This window comes from Ochlerotatus camptorhynchus, unplaced genomic scaffold, assembly GCF_037179485.1.
Source record: "Ochlerotatus camptorhynchus isolate MF236.1 unplaced genomic scaffold, CSIRO-AGI_Acam_v1.1 ptg000008l, whole genome shotgun sequence".
In the NCBI taxonomy this organism is placed as follows: Eukaryota; Metazoa; Arthropoda; class Insecta; order Diptera; family Culicidae; genus Ochlerotatus; species Ochlerotatus camptorhynchus.
The window spans coordinates 4,038,443-4,062,842 of NW_027040500.1; the positions used below are offsets into that span (position 1 = coordinate 4,038,443).

Below are 24,400 nucleotides of genomic sequence, written 5' to 3' on the forward strand. Positions count from 1 at the left end.
GGTAATTTTTATACGATAGATGGAGTAGATGAAAGCATAGAGTTGATAGTTCCGTTAGAGTACGGCAGTGTGAAGATTGCATATAGATGTTAGAACAGCGAGCTAGGACAACTTTTATGGAAGGTACAAATCGGTTTTTTCATCTCTCTTTACCAAACTCCCCCTTTGGAGAGGGATGGTGAGGGGTGTCCCCCCCGCCACCACTGGCAAAAAGAGATGAAAACCGACCCGCTCAAGTACCAACTGTGTGTTTGAAACAGTTCTACCGATTTTTTATCGCACTTCAGTTGTTATTTGAAGGAAGGCATCCAGTCGTAGGTTTGGAAATTGCAACTATTGTTTACCCCTACCACGACGATCTCGAGGGGACACGGTTGCTACAGTCTGTTATTTAAAATTAGCATCTTCGACTATGTAAATCGTTGACTTCACGTAGAAGTAATGCTTAAACATATAGTCAAAGAAATACACTTAAAAAACCGTGTAAAAAGATTTGGACTACATTTAGTTACTCTAAATATCATTTCTCAAAGCATCCAATATTCTGCAACAAGTTTCATGTGGAATTAGGTAGAATGTAAGGTTATATGAAAAATATACAGTTGTTCATATTGAAATCTGTGTTCAACCCTTTGTGATTTATACTCCAAACACTTGTTTGATGAAAAACACTGAATTTTACTATAATTTACCATACTCGTCTCAATTTTACTACCCTACAAACACTATTCGCTCGCTCTCTCTCTCTCTCTTAACAACTGCATCATTTGCAACCGAAGCACTAAGCCCCAGCGAAGCATTTATGCTTGTTGCCCCAAAGCATCCAGTTTGCTGCGTGAGATCATCGAGTGAGGTTGTGTGTCGCTATTTGACCGTCGGATTGCCTTTTAACAACAAAACGCGCGCGCTCGTTAGCTTCATCGTTTGACTTGCTTTCAGTTTTTGGCGGTTTGAAGATCGAGTTCCCCTTCTTTCAACGTTACTGCTACTAGGGACGATCGTTCACTGTTGTTTATTGGCTATACAGCAGAGCGCTGCTTTCGACGACTAAACAGGTTTGGGGCATTTCTCCTTTCGCTTCGGAGTTTATTTGGTGTTGTTTTTCTTTTGTGGAAGGTTGTGTATGGTCGGATTGAACCGCTAAAAGTGTGCAAATAGTGACTGCCAGCCAAAAAACAAAAAGGTTCTTGATAGGCCGAAAATGAGAAGAAAATTGCAGACGTAGAGTTTTGTGACCGAAATGTGCCAGGCTCGTTGATTCAATCAATTTGAACCGGGGAGACGAGAAGCGAACGCAATTATTCCCAGCAAATCTGCGCATACACACCTTCCAATCGCGCAATAGAAGAGGAAATTAAATCAACGAAATAAAGTAAATACAAACGAAGCGGAAAAACAACAACAGAGGGCAAGAAACGGTCCCAGTGATATACCACCTTCTTGAGTAGTCGGATTGAGATTCATGCGAATCGTTTCAAAGTGAAAACCACGCGTGGAAGGAATTTAAATCCAGCCGGTCGTTATTGGATTGCCAGATAATTAGCGAATTAGACAATCCATTTCTGTTTGTGTTGTGCTTTTAAAAATGTAAATAAAAGATCGAGTGAATAGGGAGAGATTGTGATGCTATATAATAGGAACAGACCCAGTCAATCAGAAGTACGGAAATGTTTGTTTAGAAGCAGATTCAACGAATGCTTTGTGTTTTATTATTGTTATCATTATTATTATTTATTTGCAATAAGTTATTTGCGTAACTGGAATAATTAAAAATACCAAACAGTTGTGTGGCATATTATTTGAAAAGGAAGTTTATTTTAATTTATTCTCATGTGTATAAAAATTATCTTCATCAATAACGTCATCAATGCAAGACACCGCAACTGAAAACAAACAATTTAAATTCTAGGTCATTCTTGTTCACTTTCTCGTACGTGTGATAGTAGGAAGAATATCTGTTTATTATTTGTTCTTGACAGCAGCTGCAGTAACAGAACGCAGTGAGAGCAAAGTTGTGAAACCTGATACGAAAAATATCGAAAATATTCTCCCGTAAGCTGTTTTTGGAATCGTGAAATTTTTAAAGGTAAGCTACGTTTTTTTATAACAACTATTAAATTATGTAGATTTTGCAATTGAAGGATTTAATGGCAAATGTAATACGTGGATTATTTAACTTCATCTTGACTATTTCTGAAATGATGAAGCTATGATGAAAGCTATGTCTGATAGCATCTTATCACAGACAAACAAACATAAAATTCGCAAGCTGTATATCGAATACGCATTTAACGGTAGATTTTTATGTTTTTTAGTGGTAGTACCGCCACCTGTGGCACGCATAGTCAATTCCCTTGTGTTTGACGTTTACACACTACCGCCATATGTTCGGCGTACTACCCATCACACTATACTCAACAGATGGCGGTAGTGTTTTAGCGACGATGTTTTATATTGAAAAATATTCAATGTGTTATGTCTGTTTGTCTGTGATCTTATTATTCTTTGAGCACTTCTACGGTTGATGATTGGGAGATTGCTACAAATGCAATGCATTTGTATTTCTTGTGGCAAGTAAAATAATACTCTGTTCTGAGAAGACTAGTAAATATTCAAACCTAATACCCCGTACAGACTATGGCTTATATCATGTAATATAGGCTGTCTTGCAATGAGCACTCATATATCTAGTTTTCACTGGAAATCCTATGTATGAGTGCTCATTGCAAGACAGCCTATATTACATGATATAAGCCATAGTCTGTCCGGGGTGTAAAATATTTTTCACAAGACCAGGAATTGAAACCACGACTTTGTTCAACTAATGGAGTCTTTGAATAAATCTAATTACTTTATATTTAGACCTCTGCATGTACACTTTGAATTAACTCTGATCATTTGTAAGTTCTTCTTCGATTTAATTCAAAGTTATTGGTTATTAATTGTCAAAGATAAACAAACAACTTTATTAGTTATTAGGGTGATTTTTAGCCAATTTTGGGCTCGATCGCCACCATCAATAATCATACGACGTATTTTTTATTTAATAATTTTGAAATTAAAACCACAGATAAACTGATATAATTCTTGCACGTTTTTCATCGCACATACATGTAACGGTTAATATTTTTTTGTAGTGATCACAGTGGCAGCATACACTTGCTTAAACTCTACACTGGACCCCTTTTATTGATAAATTTTACTTCTATGAGCCTTTATTTTAAATCAACACACCTAGGCTATGGTGCCCGTTTGGTCACTGTTGTTTTTGTGTTGATCCAAATAATTTTGATAATATAATTGCGTATTTTGTTTTTTTAAAGGTTGATTTTTGTCCCAGTCTTGTCTTCTGTCGTCACTTATTCTGTCATTTTGTCTTGTATATTAACCCCTACTTGTCTTGTGTATTGTGTCAACTTGTGTCTATTGTCCTTCCCCATCTATTTTTAAATTCTTTCTGTTACTCTGTTATGACTAATTTCATTGATATATAAAAATAGTAGTATTGATTATAGGATAATATGGTTATTTCTACTAATTAATGAATTATGATTTCAACTTACCACTTTTTGATTATTTATCAAATACCTCTCCGAGTATATAACTCACAGGTGCCTTGTTGATTTCTTATCTCTAATGGTTTGGTCCTGAGTTTGTTTGATATCCTGTTCGAAGTAATTCTATTCTTCTCCTTAGTCCATTGAAATCACGTTATGTCTTTGAGTTCCAGCTCCATATGATTCGCCATTCATAAAGATAATGGGTTAAAAGGGAGTAAAGCATACATAAGGGTAGATTTTCTAAAGCCTTTTTATATTTTTCATTGGGGATTCGCCCAATTTCGTTAATTTTTTTCAATTAGTTTATTTGTTAGAGTTTAATGTAAAAAGGACTCCACGGAGCCGAAAACCAGTATATTTTTTAAATAACAATAAATATTAATAAAGGACAATTCTTATGAGCTCATTTTACTCTTCCTGGGATGTGGCTTGAGCTTAGCTTCCGCTTTTAGCCGTGTCCTCAACTCCCTCGCTTCTTCGATTTTTTTCCTTCAGCAGTGCTCGCCGCTTGGTTTCATATTCGTCTATTATCCGCTTCTTCTCAGTATAGTCCACTATCTCAAATTTGTAGTAGTAATATGCGTCATTCGATGTTTGAAAATAAGTGGCTGCTGTTTCTCAGCAGCGCCCTTCCGATGCCCCTCCATCTTACAATGGAAACACAAGTTGTTGTTCCCTTGATAGAATATGTTCCCCTTCCGATTGAGGAAAAGCAGCGAGTTGGGGATCTCTTTTTTTAAGTCCATGTAAATTCCGCGTACACCTGTCAGCATATCCAGGCCCAAGCAGCTGGGAATTTTTCAACAAATGACACATTACCAACGATCATTATCCGGGACTTCTGGTAGTAGGTCGTAAACTCTCACGTAGTGAACAGTACCCCCCGCAGGTAACATGCGTGCCTCGACTGATTTTCCATCGGCATAATGGAAAATTAATTGTTCCAGGTTGAGTAATAAGCATCGAAGCATAGATTCTTTTGATTTGAACTTGATGAACACATATTTTTCCTCCGCTATCCAGCTCTATCGTCTATTGACGGTTTTTTACAGCCAGCTATGCAGCTGAATCTAACAATCAGCTTTATTTCCACCGAAAATTGATTAATTTCTATAGAAGTCATTTAAAAAAACTTTGTCGAAGACTTTTCAATCGCTCAAGTGGAAGAAGTTGTAGGGAGAAAAAGAAGCACCGACAGTAGTGTCCCTTTAAAAAGCGTTTTTTTATTTACCACAACTTTTTTTTTCAATTTAACAGTTTTTTTAAATTTCCTACAAAGTTGTAAGTGCTTTAAAAATGCATATTTTTTTTACAGTAGAAAGCAAATCGTTATCTCTTCGTTTTAAGTATTTACATCCGTTTTCATATTTTTTAACATTATCTTTAAGGGGGTGTATCTTGCAGGTTAGCAGGTATTACACTAAATAGTTGCGGTGCAAATAGCCATGTCCCACTGTGAAACGGGCTAACGACAGAAGCAAATGAACTTCACTCAATGAGCAAGCACCGCAACAATAGTTGCTATTGAATAACAGACTATCACTATTTTTATTATTAAAACATATGGATTTTATCGTTAGAGGTTCCTTACAGTAAAGTCGATTTAAAGGCGTGTGTGTTAGTATGGTCAATTACATGGAACGATTTCTTCAAATTTAAAATTCGGCCCTTCCATCGGACAAATACTTTTATCATCAGCAGACATGGCAATTAGCATTAGCTACACTTTGACCTTAGTTTAAAAAAAATAGCCTCCATGGCTGGATCAATTTTATTAAAATATCTTTTCTTGATATTTCTGAATACGTTGGATGGTTTACTAAATTTATCTGCAATTTGATTGTATCAATAAGAATTTCTTTAAAAAATATCTGAAATATCCTTTACAAAGCAATCAATACAATTCCAAATTATTTCCCGATATGCTTTATGCTTAACTGTGCATGAAATTTAAATTAAATATTTACTTTGTGCTGCATGTTTTGAAATAATTGTATTTTGTTTGAATCGGAGTCGGAATCACTTAATTTCAAATCAACGGAGTCGCAGTCGACCGATTTTCATCCGACTTCACAACCCTGTTTTCTACAATTTGTCTCAGACATAATTTCGATTAGATGACCCGTTTTCGTGAAATGATTTATTGAAAAATATCGAATACGTCATTTTGAAAACTTAGGCGTGAGAAAAGAAATCCGGCACAACTTGAATCATTGCTAATAGCGCAAAATTAGCCGAAGGTTCATGGAAGTCGGAGTGGCAAAAATAAAATCGATTCGTCGGTTGACGTGGAACTGCTAAGTGGTAAAATTCTACTTTTTGTATTGTTTTTTAACCATCCTAGATAGAGCTGGAATTAGAGCATAACAGCTTTTGCAAACAATGACTTTTCTGAATGATTTCTAGAAAGTCAAGACTCGCCTTCACAAATCACCATCGGGAAGAGGAACGCTTTCCCTACGGGATGGTTATGTTGGTTTGCATGGGCGTCCTTCGATATTCTAGAAATCATCAAAAGAAGTCAATGTTTACAAAAGCTGTTCCAGCTCTATCGAGCATTTTTGCATTATTAGCAACCAATAAGGCCGGAAAAAATCTCAAGTTTTTTATTTTGTCACCCGGCCTTTCAAAAGTTTGGAATATCACAAAGGGAGAAATAAAAAAACGACATTGTTTAGTGATTCAATTATTTTCTAAAGTGATTCAACAATTTCCGAGCTAAATCCAATCTATTCAAAATTGGTTTAAATTTTTTAGAAGTGATACCGAATCAGAAACGATTCAGGAAATTCCTAAGTGAGTGACACTTTTCATAGCAGATTCAAAACTGAGTCTGAACTTTTTTTAAGTGTGTTCAAACATCCGAATAAGTTATCAACATTTTTCTAACTGAGTCTTAACTTAGCACATTAGCACATTATCACATTAGCTACTTTAATCCCTTTCCTTAATGAATCCGAGGTTTCCTGTATTGATTCAACTTTTTCCGAACTGAATCCAAACTTGTCAGAATGGGTTTCAAAATTTTCCTAAGTGAGCCCCAGGTTTTTGTTAACTGCTTTGGCATTTGGCAAGGACACAATCTTGTTTAGGTCATCTAGCTTTCCTAAAAGCGTAGAAAGTTTTTCGAAGTGAACCGACACTTTTTTTTAGCTTAAATTTTCCAAAAAGAGTCCAGTATTTTCTTAAGTGGTTCAATACCTTCCTCAGGGAGTCCAAACTTTTCTGTTGAGTGATTGAATTATATGTAATACTAGTCTGAGCTTTCTTGAAATGGTTTAACTAACTTTCAACGTAGATTCCGCTCTCTTAACCCCTTCCTTGTTCTTGTGAGATTCACATTCTTTGAAAATTAGGCTGAGATTAAACAAAAATGGACTTTCGTGTGTTCAAACCTGATTGTAGGTTTTTTTAAGCAAGCAGAATTGTTGAGAAAACTGGGTTTACATCCACAAAAGTACGTATTTTTATAGAAATTTGGGTTCCTTGATCAGCCAAGCTGGATTTTGGCTCCGTCCTTTGAAAAATAGACTTGGAATTTATAGAACTTTGTGAGTTCATACGTGACGGTTCTATCGTTTGAAATTTTTGCTTGGATTTAATAGGAACCTGGTTAATATTTACGAAAAATGGTTTTTTTTTTCAGATTGCATACGTGAGGGTTGAATTTGTAAATTTTTGAGAAAACCGAGTTTAAATTCACAAAAGTACGTATTTTCATAGAAACTTTGATTTTCTGTCCTGTCAAGTTGAATTTCAGCTCCGATCTTTGTAAAATAGAGCTGGATTTTAAAGAATGGACCTGACTAAATCCATACGTCAGGGTTGCATTTTTAATTTTTTGTGAAAAACGAGTTTAAACTCACAAAGTACACATTTTTGTTAAAATTTGGGTTTTATGTTCAGCCAAGATGTCTCCTTCTTTTGAATATATGGTTTGGATTTGGTTGAGTAGACCCTCCCCAAGTAACACATATTCAAACAATTATGATGAGTAAACTTCTTTATAACCAAAACTAGTCATATAAACTGTTATAGAACATGTGTGTTGCTTGTGCCCTGAATCCATACGTCTAGTTAGATTTTTGAAGCACGCACAATTGTTGAGAAAGCTGGGTTTAAATTCACAAAGTAGGTATTTTCATATCAATTTGGGTTCCTATTCTGCCATGTTAGGAGGAACTATCAAAAACAGAACGTTTGTTTTTATAAGAACTATAACGTTTGTGGTATTCCGCTTGATGGTTTATTCGGAATTGATCAAAACCCAAAAATCAGTTGCTTTGATCCTATTCTTCTACATTATTACCAAAGTTCATCCTTGAACGGATACACAAACTTATGCGCGAAATGTTTTGTTGATAACCTGAGTGTTACACATAATAAAGTCACCATTTGTGTCTCCTGTTATGCATTAGTGTCAAAAATCTTGGCTTCAAAGAAGTATATGGTTAAGAAGTAATGTAAATGTTTGAAATATACGGTTTGGATGTGATGTAAAACGAATTTTGAATGTTGTTTTTTTGGTTTATTTTTTACTTACCCCCCAACCATAGGCTGGTGCGAGCATCGGGTGACAAAAGAAAAACTTCTGATTTGTTCCGGCCTAATGGTTAAAAAACCATACAAAAATTATTAAAATTTATACGATGTACAAGTAACAAACATTTTTCTGAAAATGATTAAATAAGAATCCTTAATAATTGGTTCCCGTTTTCCGTGTACGTTCTGGAAGTTATAAATTCTTTATTTCCATTTCGTCAAGCCAGTGTAGACTACATACAATGATTATTACAATGTTTACTTACATACTATGCATTAATTCTATTCTGATTTAGCTTAGTTTTTATTTGCTGCTTGGACATAGTGATGTCAATAGTTCCGCAATGCAAACTAAATAGGCGCATCATTCGATTGATTGGGCTATTTAAGCAATCATCATGTTTAAAGAATGGTATATCAGATAGTTTATTTTTTATTTTTCTTGCGATTGATAACCCCAAAACTGCTCATAATTTGTTTGAAAATGATTACCTAGAGTAGATTTCCATACCAATTGTTTCCTCCTTCTAGTTAAAACTAACGCAATTACGGTATTTTCTTGAATTACTTAAAGATGATTTTGTCGAAAAAAAAACCGGTTGAAATGAAAGGCATTTCTGCCATGGGATTTCATAGGAATGCTTTGCTGCTAATTGTAGTGTAAAATACGCGATTTGAACTCCTGCGTTTAAAATGTTTTATGGCCAAGCACGTTTCATGTCAGATGTTGTGACATTCCACACAAAAAAATTAATGTGATTTTTACTTTCATTCACCCATTAGTCACCCAACTGATTTCAATAGCCGCAGCAAACTGTAGGCTGGCACGAGAACCCGGATGAATGTGTCATATACTGCTTTCTTTGAATTCACGTCCAAACGGGGCCAATGAACCTGAATGATCCCTCAGTTTTCCCGAAAATCCCCAATGTAATAATTATGTTTGTTATGTTGCACCTTTGACTCCCCTTCGTCAGCAGTTGTAGGTTCTGTTACCGCGTTTTCCAACCAAACGCCAACCAACCAGCAACCCAAACATAAAGAGGAAATGTCCCTTAGTTTTTTTTCTGTCTCGATTGGTGCCAACTGCTCCCCTTTTCCAGTGTTGATTTTCCGAGCTGCTTCTGCAGAAGGGGAAGGTTGCGTGATATTTATAGTCATTGGATTATGTAGTGGTCTTGGCGGCTACGTTTGTGCATTATTCACGATTGTTTTTTTTTTCATCTAGAAAATCACTTTCACCTGTGTTGCATCAGTACCAGCTTGGTAAGGTAACAATCCCCTACTGGCTTGGAATAGACAGCTTTTATGTTGATGTGGCTTAGAATATATGGCAAATTCCTAGACGAACCAGCTGACGAATGGCTGAAAATTGCCATAATGTGATTATACCATTTTGTCAGCAGCAGAAGCAGTTGAATGGCTAATTTTATTAACTGAAGATTGTTGATCAAATGGGTCTCAGATTTAAAGAAATACTTTGTCAGTTTTTTAATTTCAGTTTATTTGCTTTTTGGATTATTAAAGAAGATAAATAATTTGATTTTTTTAAATGTCAGTCTAATTTAAAGAGTTTTGTAGAAACTACACTCTTGAGGTTCAGCTGGGGACTACTTATAATGTACGTTGTAAATCGCATAAATAAAATAAAAATTCAAACAGTTCAATTAAACGGTTGAGCACAAAATCAATAGCAGCCATTATTTTCTTCAGTAAAGAAAACAACCTTGATTCACAAAATAATTATGCTAATATTGTGTAGCAACAGTTATTTCGCAGTGTATCGGCAATCGCAGCGAGAAGTCCTGCTTCAAGAATTCTGCACTCGTTTCTTTATTTTTCTTTCGATAGACTTGTTGTAAGTGGTTCTACCAATATGCTAATTATGTTGGACTAACGTGTAGTTTGTCTACATACGATGTGTATTCAACACAATTCTATCCCATTTCCTTTTCGGCGTCAGCGAAGCATAAAGTCTAGGGATGTTCAATTATTACTGTAAAAATTAATCTGATTCTGAACCTTTGTTCTACACTATCTGGAATGATCATACCAGTTTGACAGCACTTGATAATTTTGGGCATCCCTAGCACCCCACGTGGGGATCGTGCATTTCAAAGCCGATTATGTGTACGGGAGGAGGTGGGCTATTAATTCAATCGTCATGTGCAGCAGTGACGAAACCAAAAAGAATACTAGGGGAGAAGATTGTGATTCAACCTGCAGCGTCGCCGTCGTGGTCGTCGCACAAACAGGTACCAACACACACACACACACACACACACACAGGATTTTGAGGTGTAGATCTTCACATGCCGTGGTCAGAATACGAAAGTAGACTGAATGGCCGAAGGGTTCTTGGATTTTAAAGTGACTTCATTCTCAGACACATCTACACATCTGCTTCGGTTCGAAGTGATTGTCTCGGTTAATGAGCGTGACGACGCGACGGAGGAAGTTAACGTACGTGGGATTGTAATAAATTGATGTAATAAAATTTCACAATGGATGAAAACTTAAGATGCATTTGTTGCGATAATATTGACCTCAGTGAAATAGATTCGATGAATTGCTAGTGCGTTGAATAATAGAAGGGAAAGATGCCCCATATGTTTTACATAAGTTTTTTTAACACGCATTTTGAAACGAACTTTTGCATGAACGACTTGATACTGGAGTAGTTGATTTGTTTTTTAATTCCAGTCATTTCTTTTTGTCAATTCAATATTACATCCACTTCACAACACAATAACTATGGACGATACACAATAATGGGCTATCATGAACTTAACGAAACATTTAGACGCAGTGCTGTTCATTATCATAACGGTTATTGTACCTTGACGGTCATCCTCATATAACCGTCACATATAAAAAATGACGGTCAACTAGCATATCACTTGGAAACACCTTTACCTTCCTAGACCGTCTTCATCAAAGCCATCCATGACAGTTAGATTAAATGACAAGGAGAGAGTAGCCAAATCATTCACTCACTGATCATCTCTGTTGAACATTTATAAGTGGGAAGTGAGAATAGTGCTCCCTCATTTTCCTGTTCTTGCTAAAAGTTGTTAAGTTCAGAACATACGGAAAATTTTGAAGAAAACGTTGGTTTTTCATTTTCCTTGTAACAAATAAATATGTGGGTGCTGTTACGTTACAATGTAGAAAAATATCCGTTTATCTTCAAAAATGCCATTTCTTAACTTGCCACTATCACTTTTTTTATGTTCCATCGACAATATCAATTCTCTCTTACGTATGCGTCATTGCGTACGATGCTTAATAAATCTCAAAACTGACACAACTCATAATTGACAAGCTCACGAGAATTAAATAATTTCAAAACAAATAACTTTTCAACATGGTTACGTTTCGTGCGAAAAGTGAAACGAAAAATCTTAGATTTTTTAATTGCTCCGAAAAATTGCAAGGACCATCATGGAACCAACAGCTGGACCTTCGACAAAATCAGTGCGAAACCGAACTATTTTTCAGTGCGAACCTCAACCTGAGCTGAGTTTTAAAAGCAAACGAACAAACTGGCCTTTGTCAGAAAATAAGCAGATCCAATCTTGATACCCGATCCAGATTCGCTATTAACTTTAGCGATGATTTATTGAAATACACTGAGTTTCCTTACGGAATTCAAAGTAACGATTTGAAGATTCCTTTGTTGATTAATACCAATTGTTACCGCGAGGCAATTAATTTAGGATCAAGTCTATAAGCCAAACCGCATAGTTACATGAGTCTTAGCTGATGTCGATACCAAGGCCAAGGAAAAGAAATGAAAAGTAGGGCCAAACAACGACAGCTCGCTTACATAATCCGACTGCACTATTTACTTAGGATGCATATGCGCTCGAGTAGGATAAACACGCCCACACGCGACATATCTGCGCATGTAGATTAAGATTAGTTTTCCCTCTTTGTTCATCCTTCACGAAGGATAATAATCTAATGTTAAACGTTACAAATGTTCGAATTCTTATTTGTAGAGCCATATCGGATCTGAGTTACAAAAAATAATAAATTCACGAGCATATTGGGAAATCCTGGTTCCAAAAAGGACATAGTATTTGAGGACTCGAATACATAGATTAGCCCTTTTAAGCCCGCGTAGAAATTCAATTATAACTAGCAGAAATTTGCTTAAAGTTCGCTTTTGATAGGGACATGGAAAATTCCATAGTGACAGCAAATGATTTTACATAATTATAGATCGCTAATGTAACACATACATTTAAGATCACCTTGTACAGAATGGAAAAATAAAACTAAGTTCGTAGGTTACTTCAGATTCTTCATTTTTTGAATCCGAAAGAGCTTTCGGCCTAGAAGCGAAAACATCTCTCCTTAACAGGAGAAAAAAGTAGCTCCTAGAATCGAAAAACCAGTGTCTGACCTAGTAAGCGAAAGATTCTCCCTAACTGGAGAAGAAAGTAGCTTTTGGCCGCGACACCAATGGTTGCTTTGATTGTTGAAACCTCAAGTGAAGAAAACGTGTATTGATAATGCACCGTCCAGTAATTCTAGACCAACAATTGCAAAGGCCTCAACTCCATTTTGTAAACAAATCTTGCAAAGCAATTTTGTCGCGAACCGAAGTCCGCCAACGCAAACGAACAAAATTAACAGGTACGGAAAATTCTCCTTCTCCTTGTGATTTAGGTTTGTGAATGTAGGTTTCGTTTCGCGAGAAAATTGCCTTACAAGTTTTGTTTACAAAATGGAGTTGAGGCTTTTTCAATTGTTGGGGATGGGGTGCTTGCAATTTTCTACCAATATCTTTACTAGAGAGGGGCATATCTTATTTAATGATGAAGAAATCAAATGCAGAATGCTGCAGGATATTAATAAGAGTGAAAGAGCAATTGTTATGATTTTACAAAGTCATTTACATTGGGAGAGGGCGAGTGGAAAAATTCCGGAAAACTGCTAACTAACTAATAATTCTGAACTGTGGTAAACCAAGCAAATATTGTATTGTGTTTAACCTAAAGATATACAATGACTAGAACAAGTTCAACGTTTGATTACTCAGCAATAACACCTCTAGCTACAATTCATATTAAGAAGGGAATTCCTATTTACGTAAGGATTGTTTTTACGGATCCCTTGATACTTGGGCTTCGGTAATGTGGATACGATATGCAGTCAGCATCCTTATTATTCGAGCTCAAGCGTCACGGTATCCGGAAAAATAAATAGGTGCAAAATCTCTATCCATGAATAAGCATTCTTGACTTCAGGTAGTATGTGTTAATGCAGATATGAATTTTTACAATAATAATTTCTGGTAAGACTTTTTCCTTTATACATCCCAACTATCGCCTTATTCGTGATTTTGGAAGAGGAATGACCGTCATTTATGCTCGAAATGAGATGACGGTCAATTTATATGTTTTTTTTATTTTTCCTCGATGATATGATGGTACCACATGATAGATGTTAGTGATATTGCGAATGAGTGAGAAAACCAAAAAACGATATCTCACGTTTTTTGCATCATACTGGTGAGAAGTTTTACGGAGAGAGGGTTCCCAGTTGTTTTGATTATTAACCTTAGGAATCTCTTTTGTCAATCTAAAGGCTGTCAGTACCGTGATGCAACTCAGCACTGATTTAGAGCATAGTTGGTCGTAGTAAATAACTTTTTAAAGTTTCCGGAATTGTGGCCTAAAATGCAGAAAAATAAAACAAACTTCTCGAAATTGTCCAATGTTTGTCACATGAGATTTGAGAATAATTTTCTTGTTTTTATTAGAGCAGCATATCCGAAACAACAATTCACATGCGTGATTTCCAACATATCCAGAAAAGATTTTACTCCAGTAAAGGGCATATCCAGGTTTAGAAATGGTCAAAGTGTTTAGAAGTTTGAAATTACACGTTAATCTGGAACAATTTAGATGCCGAATCATGAAAAGTGAACAACTATCATAATTTCGGCCTAATGACCCATTTGGCCTAGTAACCCATTAAAATCAATCCTAAATCTCTTCTTCTATACCCTGTAGCAACAAGCGGCATACAATATTTAAAACAAACAAAAATTAATAAACTAGATGCATATTCAATTTTTATTTTATGTCAACCGCCCCCCCCCCCCCCTCCCCATTCAAAAATCTCAAAAGAACAAAAAATAGCCCTGTTCAAAATTGTCATTCGCCTAAAACTATACAAATTGTTTTTTCTTCTATTATTTTTATTATTAATGAATTATTTAAATTCTTTATTTTTTGTTTCTTTTCTAGTTATTTAAGCCCCTTCTCCCCCTCCCCCCACTTCGTCCTATTTGAGTATGTCGGACATAGAATGAAAATAATATTTACATCAGAAAGTGCAATTTATATATACGTATTTGTTTATTTTTTTCTTTGTTCACTTAACTAATTTCACACAAAGCTCTCTTCAGACTATAAATGCTTCTAACTTGTAATCAACAAAATTTTTGATGAGAATCAATTTTTCAACCTAATGGGAACTGTTGCTATAAATCTTCTTCACAAAAGTGTTCCCTATTGTATTTTTCCCCAAAGTAGTTCCTGCTCATGGACAAACATAAAAGTCATACCGCAACGTGACACAATACAATGGGGTGACAGCAAGAGTCTCTTGGCACTTTACCACACACAAACGCACAGTTAGGTAGTATGAGCCACAAGAAAGCATCAGCCATTATCTTTGATGTCGTACTTCCGGTGGAAGCGACTTCTTGCGGCGCGTTCGACCAATGATCGATTTTATGCGGTTTTTACCTTTTCTTTCACCACCGGATCTGTGCTGATGCTCGGTGTCGGTAGGAGGCTCAACGTGAGCCGTTTCCTCGCCGCGCTAGGTTTAACCAAACTTCAATCTAATCTCTCGTCTCGTCGCCGTCGTCGTTCACACTTCATTGCCTTTACCACCGCCTTGGATGGTGATATAATAAATATAATAAATATAGTGTTTCATTTCAGGAAGTTTCAATAGCGCAAAAAAATCACACTGGTATGGGAAAAACCTGGTGACCAAAAAATGATTTAACGTTCGAAGTGTATAAGCTGTGATAAGGTAGTGCAGTGTGACTTTTCGGAGCGGTTTTTCTGCTCCGTCCATCGTCACTCTTTTCCTTTTCCTCGAAGTTCTTTTTGCCTTTTAAAAATCTTGTTCACCTCATTATTATTTTTTCGATCTACACGACGAACTTGCATCTCCCAACAGGTTTCGTTGGTGTCTGTTCATGACTCGAGTATTGAAAGGAACTTGATGATTTTGTCCGATTCAGAGGTATTAATATTCTCACACTTAGAGATCAATTTGACGTCTACCATAGATCACAGGAATTCATCTTAAAGTATTACATACGAGGCTACTAGGTCCGCGGATTCAACAATGTGCCATATAACCGACTGAAATACAATTCAACATCATATCATTCATTTGTCTGATTTGCTTTGCTAAGTTCACCGAATCGATCAAATATTTGAAAATTGAAGCGAAAACTGTCAGTACCAAAAACGAACCGTACTAAAATTTACTCTTTCGTGGTGTGTTATGCGGTCTTACTTAACTGTGAAAGATTGCTGTTATGAACCTGCAGCACACTCTTGGTCATCTTATGTTGATGCTCCATGGTGTGAGGTTTTTTTTCAATAAGCAGTCGCGGCAACTGTCGAAACTGGAAATTGAAGGTCTTTCTAGCTGGTCATCTAAACTTTGCCTATACTTAAAAGCATCTCAAAGCTGACGTCATAGCTCTGAATCATGAAGTCAAATGATCGTGGAAAAAGGTCAACCCTAATCAAACCAATCCAGGGCTCAACAAAAATTCCATGCATGCAGCGCAGCCATAGCGACCAAACATACGGAAACAGACTCTGCTCATTTTGCTCATTCGATTCGATCTGCCAAGCGAATGAATGAATGTGAGACGAAGGGGAAGTGGGGGTACTACGGACACCCTATGGATTGTTATTATTGTTATTATCGTGCCGATAAATCCAGAATTTTGCTTGCAATATTTGCACTCAAAAGGTTAATCACATACTTAACGAAACTACGTACTTAACTCAAAAACAATCGAAAAACCTGCAATCTGTTGCACCTAAAAAAGTCTTGAAATTTAAATATTTCTATGTTATGAAAACAAACGATCTTATAATGTGATTGTTGTCGGTCATGTTGTGGCGGTACTCAGGACCTCAATGACCGCTCCAAAGCATGTCCCTGGTACCTGGGAGTGGTCATAACTGACGTGCCACAACTCATCATGCGGCACATGAAGTCACAGGAGCATTCCAAAACGAGATCAATAGTGGCCATATTGAGCATCCACTCGCACATGTGCCGGGTGCCGGTAAAGTAGCCAAGTTCTTATATGAGCCAGCTGTCCGTGTTACCCCACTGGTCAAATATTTACGAAAACGTCTGTACATACATACAAATAAACATAATTTACTTTCTGTTTTTCAACAAACAATCTAGAAGTGAACCAGAAACAGGATTGTAAACAATTTGGTGTGTATAGTATTTCACACAAAATTAAATCGAGTCGTCTCAATTTCAGCAAAAGTGGATTTATTGAATTTTCCGTGCAAAGGCCGTGGAAAACCAGGAAAAACTTTTCCAATATGAAAAAAATCAATGAAAATTTTACTCAGTCTAGGAGTATACTAATAGACTGAATGAAACTTCTATAGATTTTGCTTAAAATTTTCATCGCTTCGCCATATGAGGAATTTATTTTTAGTTGTGTCTATATTATTCCATTTGACACCTTTCCTGCAAAGCAGTATGTTTTGAAATGTATTAAACGTCTTGAATTAAGAATGGGTATGACAACAACATAAATAACTCAATAGTTCGGCCACCTAACATTATACTGTCCGTCTTACCCATAGTTCCCCTACTAATAAACGAGCTACCCAGAGAGTCGAATGCACTTGATCCCACACCACACCAACCGAACACAAAACCAATTTAAGTCATAATTTGAAGTCCCGTCGGGTTGACCGACATTTAGCGGAGCTGTTTTTTTTTACTTATGCTTCTTTGTTCTGTCCCCTCACGTATGGGCAGGTCGATCGTTGGACCGTCCAGTTCTGGTTCGGAGAGCGAAATGCTTTCCCACTAAGGAGGGCGTAATAATGCACCTTTCAAGCACAAGTGAACGAAATGGCCTGCATTCGCAGCTTTATGAAAGGAACAGGTTTTCTTTTCCAGTGAGAAAGGGGTCTGAAATTTATTGACCTCGTATGCTAGTGGATTGTGTAATTTTGGGACATTTTCTGCGAAACTTGACGAATGGTCATTATGAGTGCAATCCGAACTAAAAAGAAATAGCTCCTGATGAATGTGGGCGTCTTAGTGGAATACCTGTATAATGAGAGAGAGAAGGATTAGTATTTTCCATTTAATTCCACTACTTTATTTGCTTATCCTTGACAGATACGCGTATTTCGTCTACAATGTGCAGACTTCTTCAGTGTCTTGTACTGAGTCGAGTATTAGTACAAGACACTGAAGAAGTCTGCACATTGTAGACGAAATACGCGTATCTGTCAAGGATAAGCAAATAAAGTAGTGGAATTAAATGGAAAATACTAATCCTTCTCTCTCTCATTATTAAAAAAATAGCTATTTATGCAACAAGTTGCAAAAAGATGGTTTTTTAAACACGAGTCGCGTAGTTTATCCAACGAGGCTGCCAAGTTGGATAATTACGACGAGTGATGAAAAAATAGAATTTTAAGCACTCATTACTGAAAAGTGTCACTTTTCGACACTGTTTTGAATAACATAATGGCCTAAAATAACAGTGTCAAAAAGTACTACTTCTAGATAGAGCTGGAATTAGGGCGTAACAGCTTTTGTAAACAATGGCTTTTCTCGATGATTTCTAAAAAGTCAAGGCTCGCCCACACAAATCAACATCATCATCGGACAAGGGAAGACTTCTCCTACCCGATGGTTATGTTGGATTGAGTGGTCGTGCCTTGAATTCCTAGAAATCATCGAAAGAAGTCATTGTTTACAAAAGCTGTTACGCCCTAATTCTAGCTCTATCTAGTCTTTTCAGATCCAGTGCCGAAAAGTTCCACTTTTCGACACGCTTTAAGTGCAAAAAATGTTGTATGCACCTCGTTGCAAAATACGATATTTTCAAAACTCGTTGGACTCGTTTTGAAATAATCTTCTTTTTGCATCTTGTTGCATAAATAGCTGTTTTGCACTTAAAAGAGTTTCGATAAGTAGAATTTTTCGGCACTGGATGTAGAAGTGAAACTTTCAGTAATGAGTGCTAAAATGCATTATAATCATTTGAACTTTGGTGTTGGCAGCATTGCTGGAGTTTATCAACTCCTTCCTAATTGAGAATTGTATTATTCAATGACTTCTTCTTCTACTTCTTCTTCTTGTTCTTGTTCTCCTTTTTCTTATTCTTCTTCTTATCCGCAGTATTCTTATTCTTATTCTTGTCATTATTCTTCTTCGCATTTCAAGCTTATTGCTTATTGCATATTACCTTATTGCGTGTTCTCAACTTAGTGTTCTAGATGCACTTTCACAGTTGTTAATTGAGAGCTTTCGATACAGGTACCATTTTTGCAGCAGTATAATTGTGTGGCAAGTACGATTGTACCCTATGCTCAGGGAAGTCGAGACATTTTCGAACCCGAAAAATTCCTAGACCGGACCGGAAATCGAACGCAGCCACCTCCTGCATGATCTTGCTTTGTGGCTGTGCCTCTACCGACTGAGGTAAGGGAGACCCTACTCGCTGACATGGTCATTTTTTAAAATTTAATAAGATCGTAATAAAGTTTTAACATAATTCATGCGACTTTTTAAAGTGCATTGCGGAATACCAAAAATCCTTAACACAGTCATGATTAATGAAGAGATTTGTGACTTACACAGAATTGGATCTTAAAAACGAGAGATTTTTTTATTCTGAGACCAAGAGAAATAAAGAATGTATACACACAAAACTGGGGCCACATTATGTTCATACAAAAACCGCTTCGATTCCACTTCCCGTTATGAAGCCCATGATCTTCGAAAAAATAGTTTCAAAAACATAATGCAGCAGCTTCATCCGAAATGAATATACTTATTACAGTGATTCAAAATATCGTTATTGCTCCACCAAGCTCAATCGACTCCAAATCAAGTCTTGAGCATTCTCTCAAGAGTTGGCATTAATTGGATGCAAACTAATACTGCACTGGCTATTTGAGAATTACTATGGGAAAAGGGAATTTGTTGTTCTTATCGTCCTGTTTCGTCGTCATAATGATTTACGGTAAGCTTGCTATCTTTTCGTAAGGGGAAATTTTATCAGCTACAACATTACTAAATACTACTTTTTATGAGACTTTAAGGTAATTAGTTATTAATTGATTTCGAAGCCGATAACTTTCTGATATCATTATTCAACTGTTTTTTCGGCAACACTGCATGTTGCTCTTATGACATAGTAGCCTGGGTTTGTTACCCTATTCTTCGAGCCATGCACACCAATGTTGCCTGTTGATGAAGCATTTCAGATGAACATTATCTTTGTAATCCATTAATCACTGATACATATATTAAACTTCCCGTAGATCATAGGGGCTCATAGGGAATTACGAATTTCAAGGCAAAATCCAAAAAAGACTTTTTCTCAGCGTATCAAAACAAGCATTATCGTAAAGTTTAGTTGAAATCGGTGACGTCAACCACTGGTGTAACATTCCGCATCCAACACTTAGATACATTTTTATTAGATCGCCAGATGTGGACCCGAAAAAATGCGAAGTCATAAAACAAAGTATATGAAAAAAGCATTCCGTCAATCGTGTCCTTAAAAGCTTCTAGTTCTTTTCTTAACATTAATTGAATCAAAATTAGATAAATTCCGGAAACGTTTCCTTCTATTAATGATGGTCATTTCTTTCTAGCTCTACAAAAAGCTGCAGAAGGTTGAGCATTATTTTTCCTAGCCGAAGAAGAACAGACCCCTAAAAGGAAGTTTTCCGAAAGAATGAGTGTTTAAAAACATAGTTTGTTACTACAGAGGTCAGGGTTGGCACGTACAAATTTTCGCACATAAGGCCATTTCTCGGGTAACATTTGAAATGGGCCTATGTCCAAAACGTAAACAAATCGGGTTTTGATACCATTCTTTAACACCGCTTGATAGCTTCTAATCGTGTAGGAAAGTTCCGCATAATCAAGAAAAATCATTAAAAATAACTCGATTTTCGAAACGGCCGATCAACGAAATTTTTCGATTCTTTAATAGGCCCGCACGCTAAAACGGCCGATCATTCATTTATTTCATTTCATTGATAAGCCTAGTGACGTAGAAGGGCCGATGATTGAAACTTTTCAAACCAAAGCTAGGCCATACTGCTTGAGGCAGGGCCGATGATTTGTTTTGAATTTATTTGACGTTGCGAAAAGGCTTAGCAAAGGGCGTACCATATCTGATGACAAACACAACGGCTTAACAAAAAGGGCATATCCATTGAAAGATTCACAAAAAGGCTTATTAATTTATGAAATTAAAATGTTATCAATTTTCATATATTTTTGAAAGCTTTTTGCATATTTTGTATGTTGTATACTGAGATACAGCTACTATTGTTATTGTGAACAATATAAATGCCTAAAATATTTCAATTTTCTTAAATAGGAATTGAATACTGCCGGAAAAATTTATAATTCATTTTCTGGTTTGTTTACGTTTTGGGCATAGGTCCATTTCAAATGTTACTCTAGATTTGTTAATAACTTTGCACTAGCTTGACGAAACATGGTTTTTCCTGAAGCAACCGTTAAAAAATAGTTTAAGGTTCATAGAGGTACGTTCAGGATAAAATATGTACTCTTTTTCGCGTCACAAAAATGAAAAGAGAAAGAATGGCTGCTGTTTTCGTTCTTTCACTGAAAAAACTCATTGATGTGAATTCAAATGTGGACATTTAACTATTCTGTGCCTGTCTACAGTGATCTCTGATCAAACTAATCACCAATTCGCGATCTGCATCTAATATTAACTTAGTAAATTGTTGGCATAAAAGCATTGAGTTAGACAAAAGAGTTCAGAGTAAGGAAACGGAAGTTCAAATTGGGCTATGCTCTTGATTATTCAATTCATACTTATTTTTTGAGACCACGTCACTATTTGGTCACTATTTTCGTTATTTTAGTCACTAAAGTCACGACTAACTATTATATCAAATATCCACAATCCGCCCTGATGATAAAATTAAATTGCATTTTTAAAAGAGCGGGGTAGAAATTTGGTTGTGCAACCTAATATAAAATTACTTCAAAATACGTACTATTGAGAATCTAAACTCGTTTTTTTTTCAACAATTGTGCGTGCTATTTTTTCCACGCAACGAATCAGCCAGGTATATTCTACAAAATTCAATCATATTTTTTCAAAGGGTGGATCATAAATCCAACTTTGCAGAACAGTTAAAAAAATTCCTGAATATACATACTTTCGTGAATTCAAATCAGTTTTTCTCAGAACTGTACACTATGGAAAATGGATGTAATGTCGGCCTAAATGCCCATACATAAATTCACAGGGTGTCCATCCAACCGGGAAAACCGGGAAATCCGGGAAAAAACCAGGAATTCGGATTTGCCGGGAAAAATGCGGGTAAACCCGAATTGAACCGGGAAAGATCATATATACTCATCCCAAGTAAAAATTTTGATTTTTTCATATTTTCGTAAGCCATAATTTGGTGTTGAAGAATCCTTTAAACCTTTAAACTTGCAATGATACTTAGAATCAATCAACTTTATATAACATACACCATTATATTCTCTTGTTTACATATCTGCATACAACTTTCATATTATGTGGTAAAATGTAAAAAGCTTACAAAATCTTTATTATTTTCTCTCACTCGCAATCCGTTCGCGCCCGTGACAAGGAGCGTTTTTGTCGTTGTTCCTATTACGAAAGCCTATAGAGTAAATTTTTAGAATTTCTTTTGGTGTCATCGGAAGAAAAATGCTTGAATTCTTTTACTACGGTTTTCCGAGTGAAATAGTTCTAATATAAAGGCTGAGCGAGACATATTCTGTTACGAAGCTACTTGAAGATAGAGAAGCAGATTCATGCTATCTCAAACTTCTTGCATGTCCAATCACGCTTGGCATGCAAATGACACCGACACAATCTACGAACTAAAAAAATCATGAGATGATTAGTCTAGACATAAATTAAAAATTAATGTCTGCGTTTTGTGCTAACCAGGTACCAAGATTAGGACATCTTTGAATACCGAGGTTAGTCTGAAAAAACATAAAGATCTGAATCCATACCTCTAAGGCCAAAGTCATGAGTTCAAAAATCTGATCTCTAGGGCTTGACGAAGGTTTACTCATTCTATCATTAAGTCAAATCATGGTAGTTCCCCAGACAACCAGAAGTCGTATAACAATGTGCAGACACTGTCGTAAATTGCTACAGTTTAAGTCAAAATCGCATATAAGAATGGCATGCATCGCATTATGTTTAAGTTAAATCGTATAGAATACAAATTTCCGACCTATATGCGATGATTCATTTTTCCGTCGTACTGTATCACAAATCAAATCGAATTACATCGTAAGACTTTTCAAAGTGAATTAGTTATTACAGATTAAATCGCATATGATGTTAAATCTACTCGTTTAAAATTAAATTAAAATTTGCACGTATATGGCCTCCACTTTTGTACGTATAAGCCATTTCTTTGCATTCTATACGATTTGTTGGTTTGTATATATGTTTGTATATCGTGAAAACAACTTTGAATATACGTGCATTCTGGTTGTCTGGGGCCTTGCTCAGTCTGCAGAACTTCAAGATCAGATATCCGGGATGGTTTGAATAATGTTAGTTTTAAACACAATTAATAATGTAAAGTCTCAGTGAAGAACAAAATACTCAAAAATTATGAGTGGACATCGAACAACGTTTCAATTTCCCTTTAAGATATCCCAGGACAAGAATGGAGAATGATAAATATTTTGTAAACACATCTTTGTATTCCACAAAATGTGGTTTGGCTTATAGAACGTCAAGATCTAAACTCCAGGAAGGTTTGAAGATTTTTTAATACTGCGTTTCTCCTGCTCAGGTCTTTTGTATTGATATATGCCTTTTTCGACATACCAAAACAACATTTAGGCTCATTTTTTGCAGTGAGAATCTTTGATTTTATACGAACTTATAATTCCATGAGATTTTGGAGAGCTAGATTATCAACATGTTAGTGTAAATCTCATCTAAAATTTTTTGCTACAAAGTCATGGTTGGTAGCAGGTCACTTTTTAGTGGCTAGTCAGTCGAGTCAGTCATTAAAAAGTTATTTTTTTTTCACAAAAAAGTCACTAAAGTCACTATTTTTTTAAAATTTAGTCACTGATCTTTTTACGACCAATGTTGAGAGTAAAAAATTTGCCTTTATACGCAGCGATTGTATAATATATAACGCTTGCTTTAGTAACTAATTTGCAAATTTTTGTCCGAAAGATTCATTGGAAACCTGCGAATTCTAATAATGTAATTTTTTTTTCAACTCTTTGATCTAGATACTTGTAGAGTGGCCAATCAAACGGGAAAATCTGCAGAACCAGGAACCAAAGCCAACCGGAAAATGGGGAATTTAATTGCAATTTCAAAATATGTTTGTCTATATTTTGACCTAATTCTGCTTAACTTGTTAACTATATGTACTTTTTTACTCTTTGTACTTTGCTCTACCTATGTATGCAAACCGATTTGTGAGTTTCCTTAGTCGGGATAGAGAATCATAAAAAAGTCCTTACTCTCAAGTAGTTCGGAGTCACATATTTTAAGGGAATTTTACCGATCAGACTTATGAGGTTCAACTCGTGCCGTGTGACTCAAAATTTTCCGTTTGAATAGTTTTCCTAGACAGGGCTCTTAATTGATTTGTAAGCATGAAATCTTAACAACTGTTCGAAGTCTCAGTCTTGAACGGAGCCTGAGCAAATTTTCAATCTCTGAAATACATGTGAAGGTAGTTTCTACATTTCTAGAAAATAACTCTTCCTTTTGTATCCTTTTGGATTATTTTTTAGATGTTCCTTAGAATCATCCCAAGTTGTTTTACAAATATACTTTCCCCTTAATTCCACTGAATAATTGTTTTATTCTTTCTGGCATTTCATTGAAATTTGTGTAACTAAGTGCTATCAAAATTTTCTGTACACCACTTTTGGACTCCCCTCTAGAAAATTATTGATTAATCCTTTGAATATTGCTAAGAATTGGAGTTCACATCAGA

General features: G+C 35.9%; 2 protein-coding genes across 2 annotated transcripts in view; one reads left to right on the forward strand and one right to left on the reverse strand.

The window, feature by feature from the left end:
- Positions 1-15,726, reverse strand: part of mfr (misfire) — a 52,936-nt gene extending 37,210 nt beyond the window's left edge. The window contains exon 1 of the mRNA XM_065217842.1: positions 15,660-15,726. Coding sequence (XP_065073914.1) covers positions 15,660-15,726 — 67 coding nt within the window. The remainder of the gene's footprint in view (positions 1-15,659) is intronic.
- Tsp66E (Tetraspanin 66E) overlaps positions 808-24,400 on the forward strand; it is a 123,168-nt gene continuing 99,575 nt past the window's right edge. Inside the window, exons 1-2 of the mRNA XM_065219086.1 lie at positions 808-1,055; positions 1,980-2,086. The gene's annotated coding sequence lies outside the window, so the exon portion shown is untranslated. The remainder of the gene's footprint in view (positions 1,056-1,979; positions 2,087-24,400) is intronic.